The following is a 22,034-nucleotide window of genomic DNA, read 5'->3' as shown; positions in this document are numbered from 1 at the left end:
AAACGCATAAAATGGTAAAATAAAATCTCCACAATATATCTGTAGGATTTATTTGCATCTCCAGTAAATAAAACTGTAAGATAACTCAAAATGGTAACAAACATGTTCTTGTCTGCCCCTGTCAATTATTGATATGCTTATGACACTGCAAAGCCATCACCCTCCATCCTATTTATGAAAAGATATTGTTGAAGGTCATTCCCATGTTCCTTCTGAAAAATAACAACAAATTATGACAACAGTGATAGGAGTAATACAAGCAAATAACTTGATCTAAAATCTTACAGGCCTAGGCAGTGATCTAAAAGTATGGTTCCAAGATCACTGACAAAGCCAAAGCTCCTTGCAAACTCGCAGATTAAAGTTTGGTCCATATAATCACAGAATCTACATCTTGCCCACATTGTTAATTTGCATGAAGGACTCAACATAATTTATCATTTTATTCATTACACCGCAGTATATGTTACACTTGCAAGTTTCTGGATCAAAGTATGTCATGTGAGTGTTGTGATCACTGAAATTTGACAACAATGCACGAGATATCATCAGTGCTTTTCTTGTTAACTGCTTCTTCGGTAAGGCGCTTTGCTGAAGACCGAGCATCCTTTATATTTCTGATACAATTAACTGCTTCTTGATTTGACATGACCTGGAATAATTTGAATAAACAGATTTGAACATTAGATAAAACTCCACAAGCACCAAACATGACTACTTAGAAACTACTCTTTAGTCCCTATCCTACACATACACTCTTTAATCCCTGCTGTCCAAAACTATAAGGACTAAAACCGATTAAAAACATACTAAACAGAGTTAAAAGGTATGTGTGCATGGACTAAAAACAAGTATTTTCTAAATCGTTTAAGATTATGCACACACAAGAATCAAATAAGTAATTAAACCTATCAAATATATACATTGATAGATAGATAGATAGCTAGACGGTTATAAGGTGTTTGCATCATGCTTCATTTATAAAAACTGACCTTCCATAATCCATCACTGGCTAATATAATGAACTCTGCATCATCATTTATATTCTCCACTGTCACAAATGGCTCTGAACTCAAATGTTTCTTCAGGCTTTTGTCACCAAAAGCCCTTGACACAGCCAGCCGTCCATCAACCCGTGGAACATCCCCTGAAGTAATGACAAAAGTTGCATACTTAGCACTGGAACAAAGTCTATGCCGCTCTAAGTGAACTTTTTAAAGCAAGCAACTCAACTAGATCAGAAAAACAGCGAGAATCATTAGCTTAGTTCTATGCTACAAATCTCACAACTGACCAACCTAGCGGAGCATTTAGTAAGATTGATGCTAAGTTATAATGCATTTTAAATTATGTCATACCTGGAAAGTTTGATACAAAACCACCTCTATTCTTTATATCTTCGTGCTCCGTGTTTGGTTCATGATCCACTGATAATTGTTTGGCCACACCCTTCTTGCATAAGACAGCCCTGGAATCCCCAATGTTGGCTACTATTAACTTCTGACAATTGACTAATATGGCTGTAACTGCAGTTGAACCTCCTCTACCTAATTCACCCGACATCTCTAAAATATTAGAATCAGTTTTACTGTAAGCTCTCTTGACAGCATCTGCAGGTTCTTTCCAGAAGTCAGGCTACACAAGACAAAAAATGATTGAACTTCTATTAAAAATAGTAATCATATTCCTTTAACTATAGTTAATTTTCAATTTTGAGGATATCCCTGAAATTAATCTCCTTTACAGTTAAGTAATCAGCAATAGCTAACAACATGCATTACCTCTTTTAAGATATTGTCAAACAAATGAGACTGCAGGTAATTAGGTACATTGTGACCGGCATGTCCATCAAATATTGCAAACAAACCTAATTCATTGCTATCTACTTGCTTAAATTGAGCAACAACATAATCCTCCATGTCATGATATGATTTTCCTTTTACCAAGTGAAAGCCATGAGTTATGTTCTTCGACATCTTGCTCTTGCCTTTCCCTGAATCAGTGTCTGATGAACCCAAACCAACTTTTACCTGCAAGCAACATGCTCATGTCAAAAAATGACTATAGATTCATGCTTTGGTTATCTATATGTGAAGTAGTTAATCAAGTGGGTGATTGACCTTGCCATATATGGTCCTATGGTCATTAAGAAGATGCCCATGTAAAGAATATATTATGACCAGAGAAACCAGTGGTGCTCTCCCAACCCTCTCCGTTACAACAAGAAAACTTTATCTCAACACTGAGATAGGTTACATGAATCACACAACCACTCTCCCAAATTTACACTATATAACAAGATCGTTTGTTACACTTTGTATTAGAGCTGTCAAACAATGATCTAGCTCACATAGATAGGTCAAAGCCAAACCCCCCACAAACCCTATTGTTAAAACTTAACCTAGCTCATTCAAAGTGATATATTATGATTTTGCATTTCCCTGGAAGGAAATTAGAAAGCCCTCAACTTCTTTTACCATAGCTTTTGCAAAGTTCATTAAGGCAAATCCCAGATGGCTCTTAATGGACAAAGAACCAGGTTTTGGAAGAAAGCACTCTTAAAATCTTTATTTTGTAACTTTGTCATTTCAAAGTAAAGCCTAGGGTATGACAGAAACGAGCAAACATGATAAGCAGGTTGGTTCTGGAACATACCCTCACTCATCACAATTTACATACTCATACGCATTAAAATCAATTGAAGTATTTGACATGATCCGGTATATTTATCTCACACCGGAAACAAAGATGCATATGAGTTTCAGTGATATGTTTTTCTACAGATCGGAGATAGCTGAAAGATAATAACATTAGATTGCAGAAAAGTGATTGCAAACACTCTCTTACAAGTCAAAGTCAATGATGGAAGACCAGGCACACTCCATGAATCGGTTCAACAACAACCACAAAAAGCATACAAATAAAACAAGTTGAGTTTATTAACTTATAAGCAACAAAAAGCAATCCACAGAATCGAATGATGAAGAGTAATACCCACAAATGAAGATCTACATCATTTATCAATTGATGAATATAAAAGCAAGAAAAATGTGATCCAAGAACAGCCACCACTAATTTTCTATGCAATATCAAAAGGGAATGACTTGTACCTTCATCTTGTTAAGGATTTCTCTGGTGGTCATAGCTGTTTTCCTTGAGCTGATGAAAAGAGAGGAAGAAAAAGAAGGCAAAAAAGAAGAGAAAGATGAGTGACTGTGCTATATGCTGATGAGGATGGAAAATAGTGGCGTTGACAGACAGGTCTGAAAAGGACAAGTCCACCATGTTTGATTTTTTGATAATTTTCTTTATGTATATAAGAGATATCTGCATTGATAATCAAAACTTTATCCTTTTGAGTAAAAATTATCAAAATAAACTTACTTTCTAATAATGTATTTTCATTTACATTGGAAGAATCAAAACAACATTCTTAAACAATCTACGTATTATTATTTGTTGTTGTTCTTTGATAACTACTAAAACTGTTATTTAACTCTACGTTTTACACCCCTTCTGCAAAATTTCCATATTTTACCAACCTTCCCATAGATTTGATTTGGTTTCTTCTCTTATAATCCTATATCAGGTGTTTTCAATAGCTAGCCCTCCACGTGGAATAGAGCAAAATTTTAAGGTTTAAAGTAAGTTTTCTTTTTTTTTAACTATACATAGCTTTTATCTTTAATTTAAAGATTTAACCTTTTATGTTCATCGTTTTCATTTCGTTTAAATTTTAATAAAAAGTAATATTTTTTGAAAATGGGTAAAATTATATATTTTTATCTTAAGTAGAGATTAAAATTAGTTATTCTTCTATACTTTAGTTTAATTTAGTTTCCAACTTAAAAATCGTATTTTTAACCTAATTTTATTAAATTTATATAAAGTTTCAAATTTAATATCATATTTTTCTACTAACATCAAAATAAGATGTGTCTAGCTGTATAAATAACTATTTAAATATTATCATAAAATACACTAAAAACTTAAAATAAATTTAATAAAATTTTATTAAAAAAATTAAATTCACATATTTTAAAAATTAAAAATTAAATTAAACCAAAATTTTAAAAATAGACTAATTTTCACATAAAATTAAAACATTAAAATATATTTAACCAACTAAAAACATCTGCCAAATTATTATAAAAACTAAAAAGTAACCTTCTAGAAGTATAATAACAAATAACAAAGATAAAAGTTGAAATAATGCAGGCGCCACAAGTATATTTTAAGAAATTAAATATAAGCTTTTCAGTTGTTGATAAATTTTTAAAATTAAATTTAAAATGCAAAAGTAATTCTAATATAAAATTTATTCTTCAAAATATATACTTGTAAGTTTCAACTCATGAGATATAATTATAAGAAGTACTCATTGGCTCAATAGTAAATATTTTTTGATAATCTGAATTTATACGTCCAAATAAAACACTTATAATCTGAATTTGGTTTTTAATAAAGGAATAGCTTTTGAATAAAATACATTGAACAAATAATTGAAAGACTAAACTTTAAAATTTTATTTAATTGCGTAAAAGTTGTACGCTTACCCATGTTGACTAATGGCTACCGTGACTTTTTCAATGGATGAAACTTGTTACTTGTAAAGTATATATAGGTATTTCTTTTTATAATTTGATGTGAATAAATAAAAATCTGAAGTAGGTAGAAAGAAGGGAAATTAAACAAAGTAACTTTATTTTTATCCAATTTTATCAAAATTTCCTACACGGTTAAATGGTGGTTGTTGGATAAGATTCCATTATATAATAATGAAATTGTGTTATCTAAACAAGAAATTTAACAAACCATAATTTTTTTTATCCAATTTTATAAAAACTATTTACGTAGTTAAATGATTATTGTTTGATATGATTTTATTTTAAGGAAATTGTGTTACTTAAATATGTGTTTTCCTGCTTGTTGGCATCTGACTCTACGTGAAGTTGTATTTAACTATCATAACTTTTATATTAGTCACAAACAACAACTTGTTTAGTCTAATTCTGCTTTTTTTTTTTTTTTTTCATTTACAATGAAATCATGCAAGAATTACGCAATTTTAGTTTAGTTAGGAGCAATAGTTGAAATAATATATAAAGGACACAACTTTATGTGATTAAAACTAAAATAATATAGAAAGACAATGACTTCACTTGCTTTTATACTATAGAAATTATGTACTATCTATACAACTTTGACATCGTACAAATGTGAATTTCATTTTTTATTTATTATATTAGTTTGTTATTTTATAATTTGTATGATTGATTTAAATTTGGAAATAAATATTTCAATTAATTTAATTATGTTTTGAGTCTCCAATAAATTTGGAAACTTTCAATTGAGTTCGTATTAAGTTTTTGTGGTTTACTAAGTTCTCAACATATTAAAAATTTTTAATTGAGTTTATGCGATTAGATTGTACAGTTAACTATGTAATGTGATAGTGAACTTACATTACTATTCCGTCACATAATACTATAAGACTTTAATAATGAAGATCTCCCTCGAAGATTTACTATATTGAACAAAAATTATATTTAAAACAAATTAAAAGCATAAAATTAAAAAATATGAAAATAAAAGATAAAAAAAAATTCAAAAATTATAAAATATAAGATTATATAATAAAAAAAAATTTAATTATTAAAGATAAAATAAAAAATATAATTTTAGTTTCATAATTTTTTAATTATCTAATTTTACGATTCATAATTTTATATTTTATAACTTCGTAATTTTATAATGTCATAATATTATAATTTCAAAAATTATAATTTTTTAATCTTATAATTTCATAATTTTATAATTTTTGTAATTTTATAATTTCATAATTATATAAGTAAATATTTTTATAAATTTATAATGGTTTAATTATAGAATATAGAAATATTAAGTGTAAAATTAGATAATTAATAAAATTAAAAATTATGAAATTAAAAGCATAAAATTATATTTAATATTTAATATTTATTAATTTATTAATTTTATTATTGTCTAAATATCTAATTTTATAATTTTAATTTTAATTTGTTTTAAGAATAATATATCGTTAAATATATTAAATCCTTGATGAAGATTCTCATCGTTAAAGTATATTGTAATAGTATTATGTGGTGACATTTAAGCATAATGATTGTGTAAGTTAACTCCTACTAGGGATGTAAAAAAATCCGTACCCGCGAGTATCTATAGATAAAACCCGCAACGGATATGAAATATATATTGTAAATTGACATTCACAGGTAACGGGTACAGGTATTTTTATACCCGTATGTTAAAGGGGCGAGTATGAGTATCATAGTATCCATACCTATGTATACTCGTACCCACTGTACTCTAATTTAAATTAAAAAATAATAAAACATGACTAAAATATTAACATATTGATTTTGAATGAGTTATTTTTTTATGAATTAGTTTTATAAAAATTTCATTTCTTTGTAACATGTCATTCACACTATTTAAATGGGTTATTTGGACTTTGTTTGAAATTTATGAATGTTATATATTGTATTTTATTTGAATTTACGATTAAAATATGTTGTTAAATATTTAGTTTTATTTTTTTTTAAATACTCGCGAATATCCGTGGATATTAAAAAATTATGCGGCACAGATATGGGTACGGGTAAGAGACAAATATTTATCCATCGCGTAGGGTACAAAGGAACCACTACCCGTACCCTACCCGCCACGTTGACATTTCTAACTCTCACGTCATATCTAGTTAACAAAGTTAACAGTAAAATCTGAGAGAAACAACTTAATTAACTTAATTGAAAAGTTTTAAAATAAATTTTGAGGACCGAATATACCACTAAAATCTAATAGAGACTCAACTAGAAATTCTTAAATTTACGAGGGAGTCAAAACATAATTATGTCTTAATTTAATTTATTGTATGTATGTTAAAATGGGAGGAAAATTGAATGTGTGATATAATATGCGTAAAAAAAAGTGTAAATAAAGTAATCAAATTTTAATTTAGTGAGGACAAAATGTTACAAATGACAATATTTTATTGTTTCGATTAAAAATTCTTTCTATTATAATCTTTATTCTGAAAATAAAAATATATCTTCTGGCTTATTCGAAATTGGTTTATTTATTTTGTTATAAATACGATTAGTAGTTGGTTTTCATGATTTCTTAAGTGGCATGTAAGGTTATATATGAAATTCAGTCCATATAAGTACACTAATAAATTTTATTTTAAATTAGATCAAATTGGACTATAAACCTTGCAAATATTGTGGAGGTTGTAGACTAGGTTAACAAATGTCACTAGTTGTAAATAATAAACAATTTTGTTGATTATATCTTTGCACATGACACATCATAAATTGTTGTTCTTAGTAAGGCCGTAAAATCTTATGTGTTTTGGTCCCTTGTTCAACAAATTATAATATTTTTCTTTCAAATATTGTCTTAATAACAACTTAAATGGGTGATGATCATGCTCCTTTTAAAATAGTATGAATTCGATTAGATTTATTATCATATGCTTCTACCTTTTGCCTTTGTCATATATTTGAGCTCACTTTTCTAATGGTATTTGACTTATCCAAGAAAATGCTTGCCAAAATTCTAATCTCATAGCCAATAACTTAGCTTGAAAAGAGGGGTTGTTTCATTTGATATCAGTGGCAATGTAATAAACGAAATTACTTAAACATTTTTGTGATTTTGTAATGTTGTATAATGGAAGTTAAGGAATATAGATATCCATGTTTATTAATTGTCTCTTTCAACTCTAAATTTGTGAATCTTTTGTTAAGACCTAATGCAATATAGTGGTACGAGATCACCTGCTTCCCAATTAACTTTTGGAGATTGTAATGATGACAATATATTGTTCCCTTGGTCAATTATGATACATACATTTGGTTGAGGCATGACATATGCTTGCAACAATTTGGAAAAATCATATCATATCTTTTTTTTTCACTTTCAACAATTGTGAAAGCTAAAAATAATGCATTCTAGCTTCTATTTTGACTAATTATAGTACAAGGTATCATGATATTTTTTCGGTAAAAAAATTTCCTATCAACATGGACTATAGGATTGCAATAGTTGAGGCCATTAGTGCATAGGTTGAAAGATAAAAGACATGTTTTAAGATGTAAGACAAGGTGTCTTAAATACCATCAACAACATAAGGATATGTAAAATACTCTACAATTGTATCTAGAAACTTTGTTTTACAACTTACAACCATCTTGAAATATGATTATATGTCTATCTTTATAATCATCTTCTACCAATAGGGATGTCAACAAAATTTGTACCCGTAGATAAAATCTGCAACAAGTAAAAAATGAAATGAATATTGTAAATGGATACCCACGGATAACATGTACGAGGATTATATTATCTGTACCCGTGGATACATGTATCTGCTATACTATAATTTAAATTAATTTTTTTTTAAAAATATAATTAAAATATCAACACATTAATTTTGAATGGGTTATTTTAATTAGTTTTAAAATACAATCTCTTTTTTCTTTGTAAATTGTCATTTAAGCATTGTTTAAATTAGTTATTTTAACTTTATTTAAAATTTATGAATGTTATGTATTATATTTTATTTGAATTTATGGTTAAAATATGTTGTTAAATATATATTTTTTAAATATCTACGGGTACATATGTGGATATTAAAAAAAATATGTAGGTACCCACCTAACGAGTACCTACACAAATATGAGAACGAGTACAAGACGAATATATTTATCCAGTGGACAAAATACGAGAGAGGTACTATTCGTACTCTATTAGTCATGTTGACATCCCTAGTACTGCCTATCCATATGTCATGTACAAAATTAAAATTAAAATATCATTTGTATGTGTATAAAAATATAATTGGTTAGTAGTAAAAATCCTATATCTCTTAAATATCAAAACAACGGAGATTGTTGTTCACTCTCGTTAGGTTTCATAAATTGTTGGTGTTGTTAAACTTGTTGAATAAATTATACTTGGAATGACTCTTTCACATGACTCTGAAAAATTTATTATAACATTTTTCAAAGTGTAGAAGTATTCAAATATGATGTGCTTGATTGATTACTATTACTCTTTAAGCAACATAATTTCTTTTCTCTAAACAATGTAGTTAACAACATAAAAAACATAAACTCAATTGAAAGTTGTGTTTGTGGATATATAATAAAATAAAATTTAAGTGAGTTATAATCATAATTTATGACTAACTATAAAAGAGATTAATTATTAATAAATTAAATTCAAACTAAAGTAGTATTCTACCACCTACTTTTTTACTCGTGTAATTCTATCAAGTCCTCACAACCTAATCTACCTAAACTGTTTTAAAGAATTATCGCTCTATAATGGTGTGATAAATATTCTACCTTTCAAGAAAAAAAAAAGTCTAACTAATAAAAATCAAACTCATATTTCACTCTATTATTGTATGAGGATTTATTATTGAACAATTCATAGATATATTTGTGAATTTTCTTTTTAAGTCTTAAGTAATAATCATCGATAAAATTCAGGCTCATAATTTTCAATCTGACGTGACTTTTATCAATGAAAAATGTGAATTTCTTTAAGTCTTGTGTAATGTTCTAATCCTCATATAAGCTTTTCATAGCCTAATTTATTTAAACTTTTTTTTTAACCAAAAGAACAAGTATTCTACTTTGTTTCTAAGGAAAATTTACAAATATTTTGGCTAGTGTCAATATGGGCTATGAGTGGTCCCAAAAAGCAATTGTCTTAGTTGGGCCCATGGGTTCTTCAAGAGAAACCCAAAATAGAGACTCTGGTTTTTCAAAGTGCTAATTGTCCCTTTGGCATTGTTTCCTCATACAAAGAAAGTTCACACCATTTATTCCTTTGGTCTTCTCCATGTTTGGTTTCTTATTTTCCTTTTACCTTCCCTTTTTACTTTTTTTTTCTTTCTCTAAATAGTAATGGGTGTGTGTATTTGGACTATGTCCTTTGCAATAATAACAAAATGCTACTTGACAAAAGAGTAGTGTGAGATTCATTGTACTTCGGATAAACAAACACTAATTGAATCCACAATCATGAAGCCAAAATCTTTTTAATAATTAAGATAATGTATTTGTCATTAAAGCAATATTGACTAAGGAAATGAAAATTACAAAGTGATTAATATCTTAAATACATAAATTATGAGAATTATTAGGAAGGTTTTGCAAAAGGAATTAGAATTAATCTTTTTAAATATGTTATGGAGCCAAGAGAGGCATGATGATTAAATAACTTTTGCTTTCTAGTACTTCATTATAATCAAAATTAATTATACAAATGTCTCTAAAACATGACAAAGTGGTCAAGTTTTTCACATATGTGTAAATATATTGCATGAAATGGCCATATAATCATTTGGGTGCACCAAACTTCTTAACATTCTTTCTCTTTTAGAACTAAAATGGGAACATATCCAACATCATCTAAAATATTAATTTTTAAAATGTTGGTAAACATGGAGAAGATCTTCAACCATAAATCACATAAGTAAATTTAACATCTCATTGAATGCCAAAAACATTAAAACATTAAGTCTGTGGTATTTTTGCTTTCTATATACTTCATTTTCACCCAATGAAAAGTTCACATTATATTTAAACTCTAAAAAAATAAACCAATTAACATATATATTGAATAACATGATGGGAAATTAGTTACATGATTAGAACATTTACAAGTTTTCAGGTTGGTACATCATTCAGAGTATTTATTTATCTATTAAGTTGTAACAAAAAGAAATAAATCTAGAAAGTTAGATTTATGTTTAATTTAATCTCAAAGTCTAATCAATAGAATGAAAGTTACCCTACATATTATTATGACAATTTTTATTTAACGATACACTTAGTTTTTCTGCAATATTTTTCCTAATTTTTTTTAGTCTTTACAAAAATACTTTTTATTTCAGTATATGATGTCATTATACGTTAATATGACATTTTTTTATGAAGGTCAATCTTGAGTGGATAATTTTGCTAATATGTCATGTGATGACATTATCATGATATATACATTATCATTGTTAAAATTAATAAAGAGAGTTAACAACTAGAACTAAGAAAAAAAAAGTTAAGACAAACGAAAATCAAACAAAAGTAAACCAGAAACCAAAAAGATTTGTATTATGAATATTAGTGAGTTAATCAAGTTTTAAAGGCAATAAGAAGATTATAAATATAATCAATGGTGTGTTAGAGAATGAAGTGAGAAATAAAAGGAAAATAATAATATGAAAATAGAGTGAAAAGAGAGTAAATGTTTTGTAACGTCTTAAAAAATTGCATTTGCTTTTCATTATGTAATTATATTAAAATGTTTTGTTATGTGATCATTGATCAATGTTATAACTATGTAAATTATATTTCGATCATCAAACTTTTACACCTCTAAATAAGCATTTTGATGAATCTAACAATGCAGAAATTATGGAGGGTGTGATAACAATAAATGAATATTTTATCTTACTGGTGTGTTGTTTCATTCATGACATGTTTATTCAGGAAATTTGATTAAAAAAATTAAAAAGGAAAAAAATAATAATAAAGAAACAAAAATAATACACAATTAGTAAGATGAATGCGTAATAGAACCAAACATGTATACCGACTTTAAAAGAGACACTAATGTTATGCGTTTGTTATTTTGTTCTCAAAAGTACATAAAACTTGACTCTAGCTCATATCCAAGTTGTCCATTAATTTGAAAATTTTCATAATATATGGTGGATATCAAATATGAGATAATATTTTGAATTTTAAGATTATAAAATGAAAACAAGGTTAACGAACAAGATTGAGAATTATATAAAGTTTAGAATAGTCACATTAGGAGGCTACGATAAGAGTAATTTAAAATTTTTTACTAATTTTTTAATATATTTTTTAAAGACAAAATTGTGATTAATGTAAAATCCCTTTTTTTGTCCTAAAATTTAAAGGGGGCCTACTCCTATCTGTTGGGCCTAGTCCTATCTGTTGGGCCTAAGGACTAGCCCATAGGGTGTCCAAAGCTCTTAAGGCAGCCTAACCCTCTCATTTTTTGGGATTCTTGCGAAAAACATGACGTTACCCTTCCCCTTCCCTATCAACAGAAGCTCTGCTAGGGTTTGGTTCCCTCTTGTTCGTGCTAGCTCAAAAGCCACCTCGTCTCACGTAAGTTGGTCCCTGAACTGTACTCCCTCCTTTATAAGTTTGTTTTTGTGGTTTCTGTTAGGATTCACAGTCGTAACCCTTAGTAACCCTGTTATTCTCTCTATGCCGCTGTTCGAGTTCCTCTTGGAGCTGTTGGGTTCTTTGGCTTAAGGTCGCAGTCTGTTATTAGCCTCTTTCCAGGTAAGGGAAGCTAGGGCTTTATTGTTTTTTACGTTTTAAATGCATGTTCGGTTGAATCTATGTACTGGATGGTTGGTATGTGTTATTAGTCATATGAAAATGCGTGGTTTTTACTGCTATACCGAGGTGGACCTGTTTCTGCATGAGAGAGAGTGGTGAGCTATGTTGAACTCGCCCAGGCGAGCGGGTTGGTCGCTCAAAACGAAAGCTCTCGCTTAAGCGAGGAGCTCTCGCCTGAGCGAGAACATCAGTAGCTCACTCCCCTCTCTGTTTCGAGGGCTCGCCTAAGCGAAGGCCACTCGCCTGAGCGAGAGCAGTCTCGCCTGAGCGAGTTGGGCTAGCTTGAGCGAGACCTCGACGTGCTCCCTGTCGCAGTCTCACCCAGGCGAGAGCTGGTAGCTTGAGCGAGGGGTTCCTCTCGCCTGAGTGAGGACTCTTTAGCTTGAGCGAGATTTGGCATTTCTAAGTGTATATATATTTATATATATGTATGTCTCACATGATTGATTGATGTACGCTTAAGACGATTCGAGCCATGATGCTATAGGTATTGTATATGATATATTGGGATTGTAAGTTGATGTGTTTAGCATGGGCTTGGTGTGATATATGCTTGATTGGTTTGGTAAATATATATATATATATATATATACACATATTGGCATGAGATTGATGTGCATGAGAACTCTAAGAGTGGTTGGTGAAACATGGGTAAAGTGCGGGTACGACGTAATCCCATGACCTTCATAGGGAGTACCCATGGTGGTGCCTCACTTAATGGATGTAATTCTGTGGACCCTCCTAGGGGTAGTCCACAGTGGTGCCTCACTTAATGGACATAATTCTGTGGACCCTCCTAGGGGGAGTTCACGGTGGTGCCTCACTTAATGGACGTAATTCCGTGGACCCTCCTAAGGGGAGTTCACGGTGGTGTCTCACCTAATGGACGTAATTTCGTGGACCCTCCTAATGGGAGTTCACGGTGGTGTCTCACCTAATGGACGTAATTCCGTGGACCCTCCTAGGGGGAGTTCAGGGTGGTGCCTCATCAACAGGGCGTAATTCCACGAGGGTAACGTGGTGGTGCCTCAAGGTCAGGACGTAATTCCACGAAGGCCTCGTGGTGATGCCTCATGTAAGGATGTAATTCCGCGAAGGCCTCGTGGTGATGCCTCACTGCTAGGACGTAATTCCACAGTTTGGTGGTGGTGCCTCATCGTATGTATCCGGATAGTCAAGTCTTGGCGTCTCATGTAGTTTGGTACTTCTTACGTGGATGTATGTTAATTATGCTTGACTATGAACTCGTATGTTGAGTGTTATGATATAAGAACCTTTTTGCATTAGCTTACCCTTTGTTTGTTTATATGATTGTGTGTGGTTTGCTCCTTTGCGATGATCATCAACCTTGTTGATGTGAGCATATGTGAGAACCTCTAGCAGTGGTAATAATAATAGAGATGTTGCAGTTTGATGATATCTTGGACGACTATCAGGCTCACTATGGGGGCCTCAGCGTTTGGAGTTTAGTTGTAGTAGTAGTTTCTCTCGCTCTTGGCGAGTTCTTGTACCTCGTTTAGGCCTGTGGAGCCTCTTCCTTTTGTTATGGATACGTTGAGGTACTATGTACGTCATATTCCGTTTTTCCGCACTCTCTGAATATTTAATACATGTGGCGTTTATTTAAATTGATTTTTATCTATTTAATTGGAACGTTACAATTAAGGATGGCGGTCTGACAGTATTAGGAACAACCACCGCGTTTCTGAGGTATTATCTGTTTTGGAGCATGAAATTCTGTCACGATTTTGTTCTTAAAAGACATTTTCCAACCTGACCCAAGTCGGTCCGACAATATCATTAAGAACAATCATTGCATTCCTGACATATTGTCTACTTTGGAGCGTGGAGCTCCATCATAATTTTATCCTTAAAACACACCTCAAACAATGAAAGCAGGAATAAATATTTAAATTACGTTTGATCTCAACTTCTAAATGATGTAAGCTAAACAACTAATAATCTCACACAAGCAAGAATATATATTATTTCTTGAACCTTTAAACCATCTTTTAAAGATAAAATTGTGATAACTTCAAACTCCCCGTTACATCAAATTCGTTGAAATTAAATCAATCATCTATAATTATAATACTATATGTATATGTCACTGTTATATAAATTAGAAAGATTGAAATATTAGTTCATAAAAGATGCCAAAAAGTAAAATCAGTTATCACCATCAACAAATACATCTCATCTCAAAAAAAAAAAAAAAAACATAATTACTACATGTTTAGATTTTTAATCAATTGTGTATAACAACCAATGTAAAAAGATCGTTACTTTATCAATTTTTTTTTAATCATTATTAAAATAATCAATCCTTATTTATATATTTTAAATTAGTCTTATATTTAATCTTTAATACATCTTGTACCGAAACATAATAGATCCAAAATAATAAATTTTAATATCATATAAAATATAAATTTAAATTTAACTTATTTTCAAATAGTTATAAAATAAGAATTACTCATACTTATGTACCTTAATGGACTAATGTCCGACCATTCAAATTTCAACCACGATATGGACATTATAAACGGAATTTCATATATAAATAAATATATATATATATATATATATATATATATATATATATATATATATATATATATATATATATATATATATATATATATATATATATATATATATATATATATATATATATATATCTATAACTATATATAAAGGGGATTCCCTCTTTTGTGTCCACATTTCATAATTCCAACTTTACCCTTTATAATTTAATTATTTATTAAATTTTTAAAAATTAACGGTTACTTTTACAAGTTTTTATAAAATTATTTACTTATCTCCTTTTTCTTTTTTTCTCTTACTATTCATCAACAGTTATTTTTCTCTTATTTTCTCCGTACATTTTATTTTATTTTTTATAATTATACTTTTATTTTGTTTATTAAATTAATAACATTACAATATCATCAATTATTAATATAATTCAAAAAATGCGTACACACAGGCGCGATAGCGCCTGTGTTTACACTAGTATATATATATATATATATATATATATATATATATATATATATATATATATATATTTATATATATATATATATATATATATATATTTATCGAAACGAATTGTCTTTTGCTCGTGTCTACATATACATGATGAAAAAAAAAGTTAAAAATAGAACATTTTACTGAAAAGGCAACTATATATTATTCAAAATACAGAACTCCCTCTTAGTTTTTAAAATACTTTAAAGGCTTTAATAAAGTGCTTAATACTTACAACACGTTTGAGTAAACTTTTCCACAAGCTTTCTAGTAAAGGAAAATAAAAAGAATACAAATGAATATTTTATACGAGTTAAAAATGTTTTGTAGGAAGATAATATAATATTTTTTTTTAAGTTGGTTTGTATACAAACTTATAATTTTATTTCTTAAACAAAATACTTGTGCTACAAACACAGAATCCATTCAATGCTTTCTTAAGTGATTTAAAATATTTAATATATAGTAGCACTTACATGTGAAAGGTTACAGAGACAATAAAATATCCTTAACAACTATAGTTATATCTGAACTTAATTTTGGGTCCCAGATAATGACTAAATGAAAGTAAACCGAAAAGAAAAATGTTACTTTTCCTTTGGTGCCTAACTATGATTTGCAAACTATAATGCAAATACACTAATAATCATTCAAAGTCACATTAGCTTAGCCGGGTAATCATGTAACTTTGCATTGAAAATCTTAATATCAAAAACATGAGTAAACAAATTACTGATAAATTAATTAAGTGCGTTAAATGATTAGTGTGACTTTTCATAATTTTTGTTCAATGTACAATTATGGGTCAGAATCTGAAATTTAAAAATCTGATGGCGAGAGACAGCATGAAAACTTTATGTCTAATTGAAGTAGAAGAAACAAACAAATGATGATTAATCAAGTCTGATTAAGTGGAAGACAGAAGAAACACAAGATGCAAAGTGAAAAGCCAACACATGAAAAAGGAACACAAGTAACTTTTCCTAGATACATATTCTCATTTTTTTTTTCCTTACTAAAAAACTCACCTTTTTTCATTTCAACCCCCCAAATCACTCCAAAAAGGTTTCCATGACATCCGGGTACATAGCTCCTTCAGAATTCCTGAACTGCACACCTTGTGTTTGATGATGATCCATTGAAGTGGATGAAGATGATGAGGCTACTCTTGCAGGTAGAGTGAAGCTTCTCTTGAACTTGTCCATTTTCCTTGCATCATCTTGGTTGTTATCCAAGCTCAAGAACTCATTTGGGTGGGTTGCATTAGCATTCTGCATGTTGGAGGCATCTGAATTGGGATTTTGAGAAAGAGGGTGATGCTGAGTTTGATCACCTGGTTTGTTCCCCAAGGTATCAGGGTTGAACAGAAGCTTAGCATCATCTGTTCTTCCGGTGAGAGCATTGAAGAAAGACAAGCCATTGGGCCATTTTATGTCGTTTTCATGCTCCCCCATCATGTCCTCCACTCTTGCACTCTCAGATGATGCGTGAGGAATCAGAAACATGTTTGTTTCATCTTTAGGGAACCCAAGTCTCGCTGCATGTTGTTGAAAATTGGGTGAAGATAGCATGGAGGTGGCAGAAGAAAGTGGCCTCTGACCCCAGTTGAAGAGTGGAGGTGGCCTAACTGGAATGGTGGATGGTTTTGAAGGAACGGAAGTGGAAGAAGAAGTGTTCCTTGTTGAAGAGAAGAGCTGGGAGAGGTAGAAACCAGATTGGTAGCCAAGGGATTCAAAAGTGTGTCTCATTCTAAGCACAAAATGAAGGTCTTCGGGAATCTGAAAAGAGAACCAAAAATATCAAATGTTTGATATTTTTTAGTGACTTCTTCTCTCCAACTTAGCCAAACGAATTTAAACAAATTTTGGGGAGAAAAAGTGAGATACTGATGATGAACTCACAATCTTGCAAGAACCAAGTTGGAGAAGGCCATGCCCAGCTTGAATTACAGCTATTGTCTGGTCATGTAACAAAAGGTTGAAAAATGTAAAACGAAAATATGTTTAGACCAATAGTAACAACAAAAGCCAAACAAAACCATGATTCTGTTCTGACCTGAATGCCTGACTCAAACTGGTCTGTCCACTCAGGAGGAAGCTGCAGTTAATGGCATCAAAAAAGGAGGTTGAGTCAATCAATCATCAAACAAACAGTTCCACAAAATAACCACCAGAAAAAACAAAACATCCTACTACTTCAAATGCAGATATTATTGTCCAAATCTACATCTATGTTTATATTCTGAATAAACAAAAGGGAAATAAAAAAGAAAAAATCAGAGAGAAGTTAAGAATCTGCATATACATACAGCATCAAATGAACTCTGCCAATAGTTGGAGATATTGGGTTCACATTCTGTGGGCTCTTTAAAGACCCACTTGTGGCACTTATCAGATGCAACTTTCCCCATCAACCTGTTCCAAAATCCGAATCCATCCAATCAGAGCAAAGTTCAGAGGAGGGAAAAAGAAACCATGCTTCTGCATAAGTAACTCCCTAGTCCCTCCATATATATATATATTTGATACTGAAAAAGATTTCAGAGAGAAAGAGAAAGAGAGAGAAAAAAAAAAAGTGAAAGAGTAAGAAACGAAAGAGAATGAAAAACCACAACATGACAAACACCTACCCAGTACCCACCCTTCTCCATAATTATACAACTGAATGGACATTTTGCTGAAGGCCTTTCTCACAGGATCCTCTCCATCAACACTTCCTCGGCAGAAACCATCTTCCCACATCAGCATCCTTAAAAACACACCCACCAAACCTTAAATTAACACAAACATGAAGAGAAAGAGAGAGAGAGAGAGGAATATGGTTAATACGGTTAATATGGTTAGTATGCTTACAAGCTACCGTTGTCATCTCCAACCTTGCAGCCATTACCACCTCGAACTCTCCTGCAAGAAATGGAGAAGACCCAGTTGAGGATTGAAGGCAGAAAAAGAGAGAGAATGAAAAAAAGTGAGAAGCATGGCATGGCATGGCATACGGGCGAGGACGAATGGTCCAGAAGACAGAGTAAGTCCAGTCTGAGTTGAGACACACCCTTTTGAGGGACTCATGAAGGGCCATCATCCCTACAGCTTCTTTGCTCCTATCTGATGCTCCTGAGCCCACCATCTCTCTCTCACTATATCTATATCTCTATATCTCTATATCTCTCACTGTGCACTTTTTTTCCTTTCTCTTGACAATTACACACACAGCAAACTTTCTTCTCTTCTTCTAACAATGTTTTTGATCTGAGCAAAGTCTACAATGGTTTGCTTAACAAACACAGAGAAACCGATTCTTCATCTCTCTCTCTTTCTCTGTGGAGTTGCGACTATGTTTGTTTGTTTGTGTGAATATTTATTTGGCTAAGGTAAGGCCTAAGAGAGCTCTTTATCTTACTCACTCGGCTTTCTGTTTGAACCTAAGGAGCGAGTTTCGTTTCTTACTTTCACATAAAGCAGTAAAAGAGGAGTGAGTGAAGTAGAGAAAGAAAGAGAGAGAGAGAGAGAGAGAGAGAGAGAGAGAGAGAGAGAGAGAGAGAGAGAGAGAGAGAGAGGTGCTTTTTTCATCTTCTAAGTATCAGATTTTTTGTTCTTTTGATAATTAAATACAACCTGATGTGTTTGATTATAGATTATGGGAATTATTAAATGTGAGAAATATGCAATTAAGGATTAAATTGGTCAGTTATTTTATTATTTGGAATGGTGTTTTTTTTTTTAACTGTGGGGACAGCTTTTATCTTCTTTCTCTGTCTTTCTTTACAAAGACCAAAACATAAAGGAAAGTAAAAACAAAAAAGGAGATAAGAATCAGACATCCTATTTTTTATTAAATACTCCTTTAACATATTATTTTAAAATATAAATCCTTTTGAAAAAAAGTATTATCATTTTGTTTTTGTTTGGATGAAAAAAGTGAGTAAAAGATAATACTATTCTAATTAAGAAAAAAAATGTGGAAAATTAAAGAAAATAAGTGAAAATTTTTGAAGTTGATTGATTTGATGTAATACAATAATTTTTAATATTATTTTTAAACATTTTTTTAAAATTATTTTAACGGTTAATTTTTGTTTTTATTTATTAATAATTATTTTTTCTTTTTATTTATTTATTTAATTTTATTTTTAATAAATTTAATTTATTTCATATATTAACTTAATAATATTATAACATCACTGATATAATATTATATATATTTTATACGAAAACGTGATAACACATTACGTAATATACTAAGATAATTATTTTATAAAGTATCAAAATTTAAATTAATTAATTTAATTCTATTTATTATTTTAAAATTTTTATTATATATATATATATATATTTCAAAAATAATATTATTTTATATTTAATATATAATATTAGAATATATTAATAATATAATTATTGTGACCGGTACATGTAAGTAATAAAATAATATTTTTAAACTTAATGGATTATGCTATTAATTCAATCAATTATATATGTAAATATTTTACAATTTTTTATAAATATATTAAATTATTGCTATATCATACAAGAAGTTTATTGGCATATATCTTTTTTATCACTTTTTGTGTTTTTCGTTTTTGTTTTTCGGATTTGTATCGCTTTTCAATTTGCAAAAACAGTAAATCATAGGAAGAGGGTAAGGTTGTAGGATTGAAAAGTGTTTATGTAACGTTTTCTAAACAAAAATAAGATTATTCAGGAGTTCATTTCACAAATTTACATAAGCAAAATTATATTTTAATAAGTGTTAAATATATTTTTCGTCACCCAATTTAAAATTGGGATTTATCTTTATTTAAAACTTTAATTAAGTTTAGTCTTCTAATTTTATTAATGATTGAATATAACCCCTCTTATTCAACCACATTAAATTATGTTTGCTCCGTACATTACTTGCATATTTTTTGTTGAATAATTTTCATGTTATTTTAGAGTAGGCTAAACCCAATTCACATAACTAATAACTTTGATATAAAGTAATGCAATACTTGAATTCATACAAAGAGTCTTTGGTTTTACACTGAACTTTGGTTCATGCAAAAGTTAAAAATAAAATTTTGAAAAATAATAAAACGTTTCCAAAGTTATCTCATACAACAAAGAAATGGATTTTATTTTTCTTTTAACTTTTTCTCTTTCAAAAATAATTATTGAGAAGCTAAATAAATCCCATAATAATTAATTGAAATCCGCAGCACTCTTAAACAAAAGTTTCTAACAAATTACAATATAGTTACAAGCATAAAAAAGATCGTGACATATATAGTAAAAAATTGTGTCTATACTTTAGTATATAAGGTAACCTTATCTTTTTAAGGCATGTGGGTAAATTTAACCCGTCTCAAACTCTTATAAATACAATCAATATTACAACTTTCAAGAAATATTTATTGGATAGTATTATTATAAGTAAAATCAATAAATAAAAATTGACTTAAGTGCATTTCTTGGAATCACATTAGCTGAGTCATGTTAAACCACAGAGTCATTGTCTATATACTTCAAATCTAAATAAAAAAGAAAAAATAATATTATTTTAATGTAAAATAAATTTAACAAAATTTAGTTATAAAAATTAAATTCACAATTGAAAAATTAAAAATTAGGTCTAAATTTCAAAAAAACACCGATCCTAATTTTCATTGAATATTATATGATAAAAATATATTTAATCATTTTTAATATATATATATATATATATATATATATATATATATATATATATATATATATATATGATATAATAGTTGGGTTCTAAATATGTTAGATGAATTATAGTTATACAATCTTAAAGTTATATCCATTGTAAGAGTCATTATATGATATCTTAATTTAATTTTTTTGGGTTCTTTTTGAAGATTTATTTTTTTAGTTTCTTTCTACTGCTATGTAAGGATTTGAATCATAAACTTATACGCTAATTAATATTTTCTTTGGTTGTTGGTAAAAATATATTTTCTAAGATAGAAAAATATTTTTTTCATTATTACTGAAGATTTTAAATTTTATGTCATGTCGGCATTTTTCAATAAAAAAATTATAAAATTTATGACTTGGTAACCCTATAATAGAGATGTCAGAAGAAGTAAACTGTTAAATAAAAATATAAATGATATAATAAAGAATATCTTACTTGATTAAATTGTGTTTTTAAAAAAAGAGTAAAGATCAATTGACCTAATTGTTGATTAAATGTTTCTCGGAACAAATTATAAAACAGGAAGATATTCACATGAAAGATAAGAAATTATGAAAAATAACATCATAGGAAACAAAAGTGTTTCGTTTGACTAGCAATACAACACTGTGTAGTTTTCACTTCATCTTATAAGTAAAAACTTTAACATGTGGTACATGCAATTAATCTCTAAACTCACATCGTGCCGAACAAAAATATTCTTAAAGCTTATTATCTAGTTATAGAGAATATTTTTGTCTTTTTGACTATCCAAATAGTCGACAAAGCACAAGTTTACACTAAGATCACCGACCTAAACCTGTTTTATTTTAACAATCATTCTAACATAAGTTTATGTCAACTTTGACTTACCTATTTGTCTTGTATAAT

The 22,034-nt window shown here is 29.4% G+C and overlaps 2 protein-coding genes across 4 annotated transcripts; both read right to left on the bottom strand.

The window, feature by feature from the left end:
* Nucleotides 1-27: 27 nt before the first annotated feature.
* LOC114185322 (probable protein phosphatase 2C 39) lies at nucleotides 28-3,296 on the bottom strand. 2 transcript variants are annotated; one of them, XM_028072983.1, is made up of 5 exons: nucleotides 3,111-3,296; nucleotides 1,782-2,030; nucleotides 1,359-1,635; nucleotides 993-1,147; nucleotides 28-652 (listed from the first exon to the last, which is right to left on the bottom strand). In XM_028072983.1, exons 1-5 carry the CDS (start codon nucleotides 3,141-3,143, stop codon nucleotides 515-517), a joined length of 852 nt encoding a protein of 283 aa, XP_027928784.1. In that variant the 5' UTR covers nucleotides 3,144-3,296; the 3' UTR covers nucleotides 28-514. The 2 variants fall into 2 exon arrangements, with proteins under 2 accessions (XP_027928784.1, XP_027928785.1); XM_028072984.1 differs by having other exon boundaries at nucleotides 1,944-2,030.
* Nucleotides 3,297-16,306: 13,010 nt separating this feature from the next.
* LOC114183217 (protein RICE SALT SENSITIVE 3-like) lies at nucleotides 16,307-18,965 on the bottom strand. 2 transcript variants are annotated; one of them, XM_028070148.1, is made up of 7 exons: nucleotides 18,463-18,965; nucleotides 18,320-18,370; nucleotides 18,108-18,215; nucleotides 17,776-17,881; nucleotides 17,523-17,564; nucleotides 17,369-17,425; nucleotides 16,307-17,245 (listed from the first exon to the last, which is right to left on the bottom strand). In XM_028070148.1, the coding sequence occupies exons 1-7, from the start codon at nucleotides 18,591-18,593 to the stop codon at nucleotides 16,520-16,522; spliced, it is 1,221 nt and encodes a 406-aa protein (XP_027925949.1). In that variant the 5' UTR covers nucleotides 18,594-18,965; the 3' UTR covers nucleotides 16,307-16,519. The 2 variants fall into 2 exon arrangements, with proteins under 2 accessions (XP_027925949.1, XP_027925950.1); XM_028070149.1 differs by having other exon boundaries at nucleotides 18,097-18,215; nucleotides 18,463-18,538.
* Between the last annotated feature and the right edge of the window lie 3,069 nt (nucleotides 18,966-22,034).

This window comes from Vigna unguiculata, chromosome 5, assembly GCF_004118075.2.
Source record: "Vigna unguiculata cultivar IT97K-499-35 chromosome 5, ASM411807v1, whole genome shotgun sequence".
NCBI classification, from domain to species: domain Eukaryota; kingdom Viridiplantae; phylum Streptophyta; class Magnoliopsida; order Fabales; family Fabaceae; genus Vigna; species Vigna unguiculata.
This window is presented reverse-complemented; position numbering and strand designations above follow the sequence as displayed.

What these genes read in the sequence shown, in the direction of transcription:
- LOC114183217 (XM_028070148.1), bottom strand. Translation starts at nt 18,593, where the DNA reads ATGGTGGGCTCAGGAGCATCAGATAGGAGCAAAGAAGCTGTAGGGATG. An exon ending in GGCAGAGTTCATTTGATGCT is followed by an intron (nt 17,565 to 17,775) that starts GTATGTATATGC and finishes CATTAACTGCAG; the next exon opens with CTTCCTCCTGAGTGGACAGA. An exon ending in AGTTTGAGTCAGGCATTCAG is followed by an intron (nt 17,426 to 17,522) that starts GTCAGAACAGAA and finishes TTACATGACCAG; the next exon opens with ACAATAGCTGTAATTCAAGC.
- LOC114185322 (XM_028072983.1), bottom strand. Translation starts at nt 3,143, where the DNA reads ATGACCACCAGAGAAATCCTTAACAAGATGAAG. An exon ending in TTTTGTATCAAACTTTCCAG is followed by an intron (nt 1,148 to 1,358) that starts GTATGACATAAT and finishes TCATTACTTCAG; the next exon opens with GGGATGTTCCACGGGTTGAT. An exon ending in CCAGTGATGGATTATGGAAG is followed by an intron (nt 653 to 992) that starts GTCAGTTTTTAT and finishes AAATTATTCCAG; the next exon opens with GTCATGTCAAATCAAGAAGC.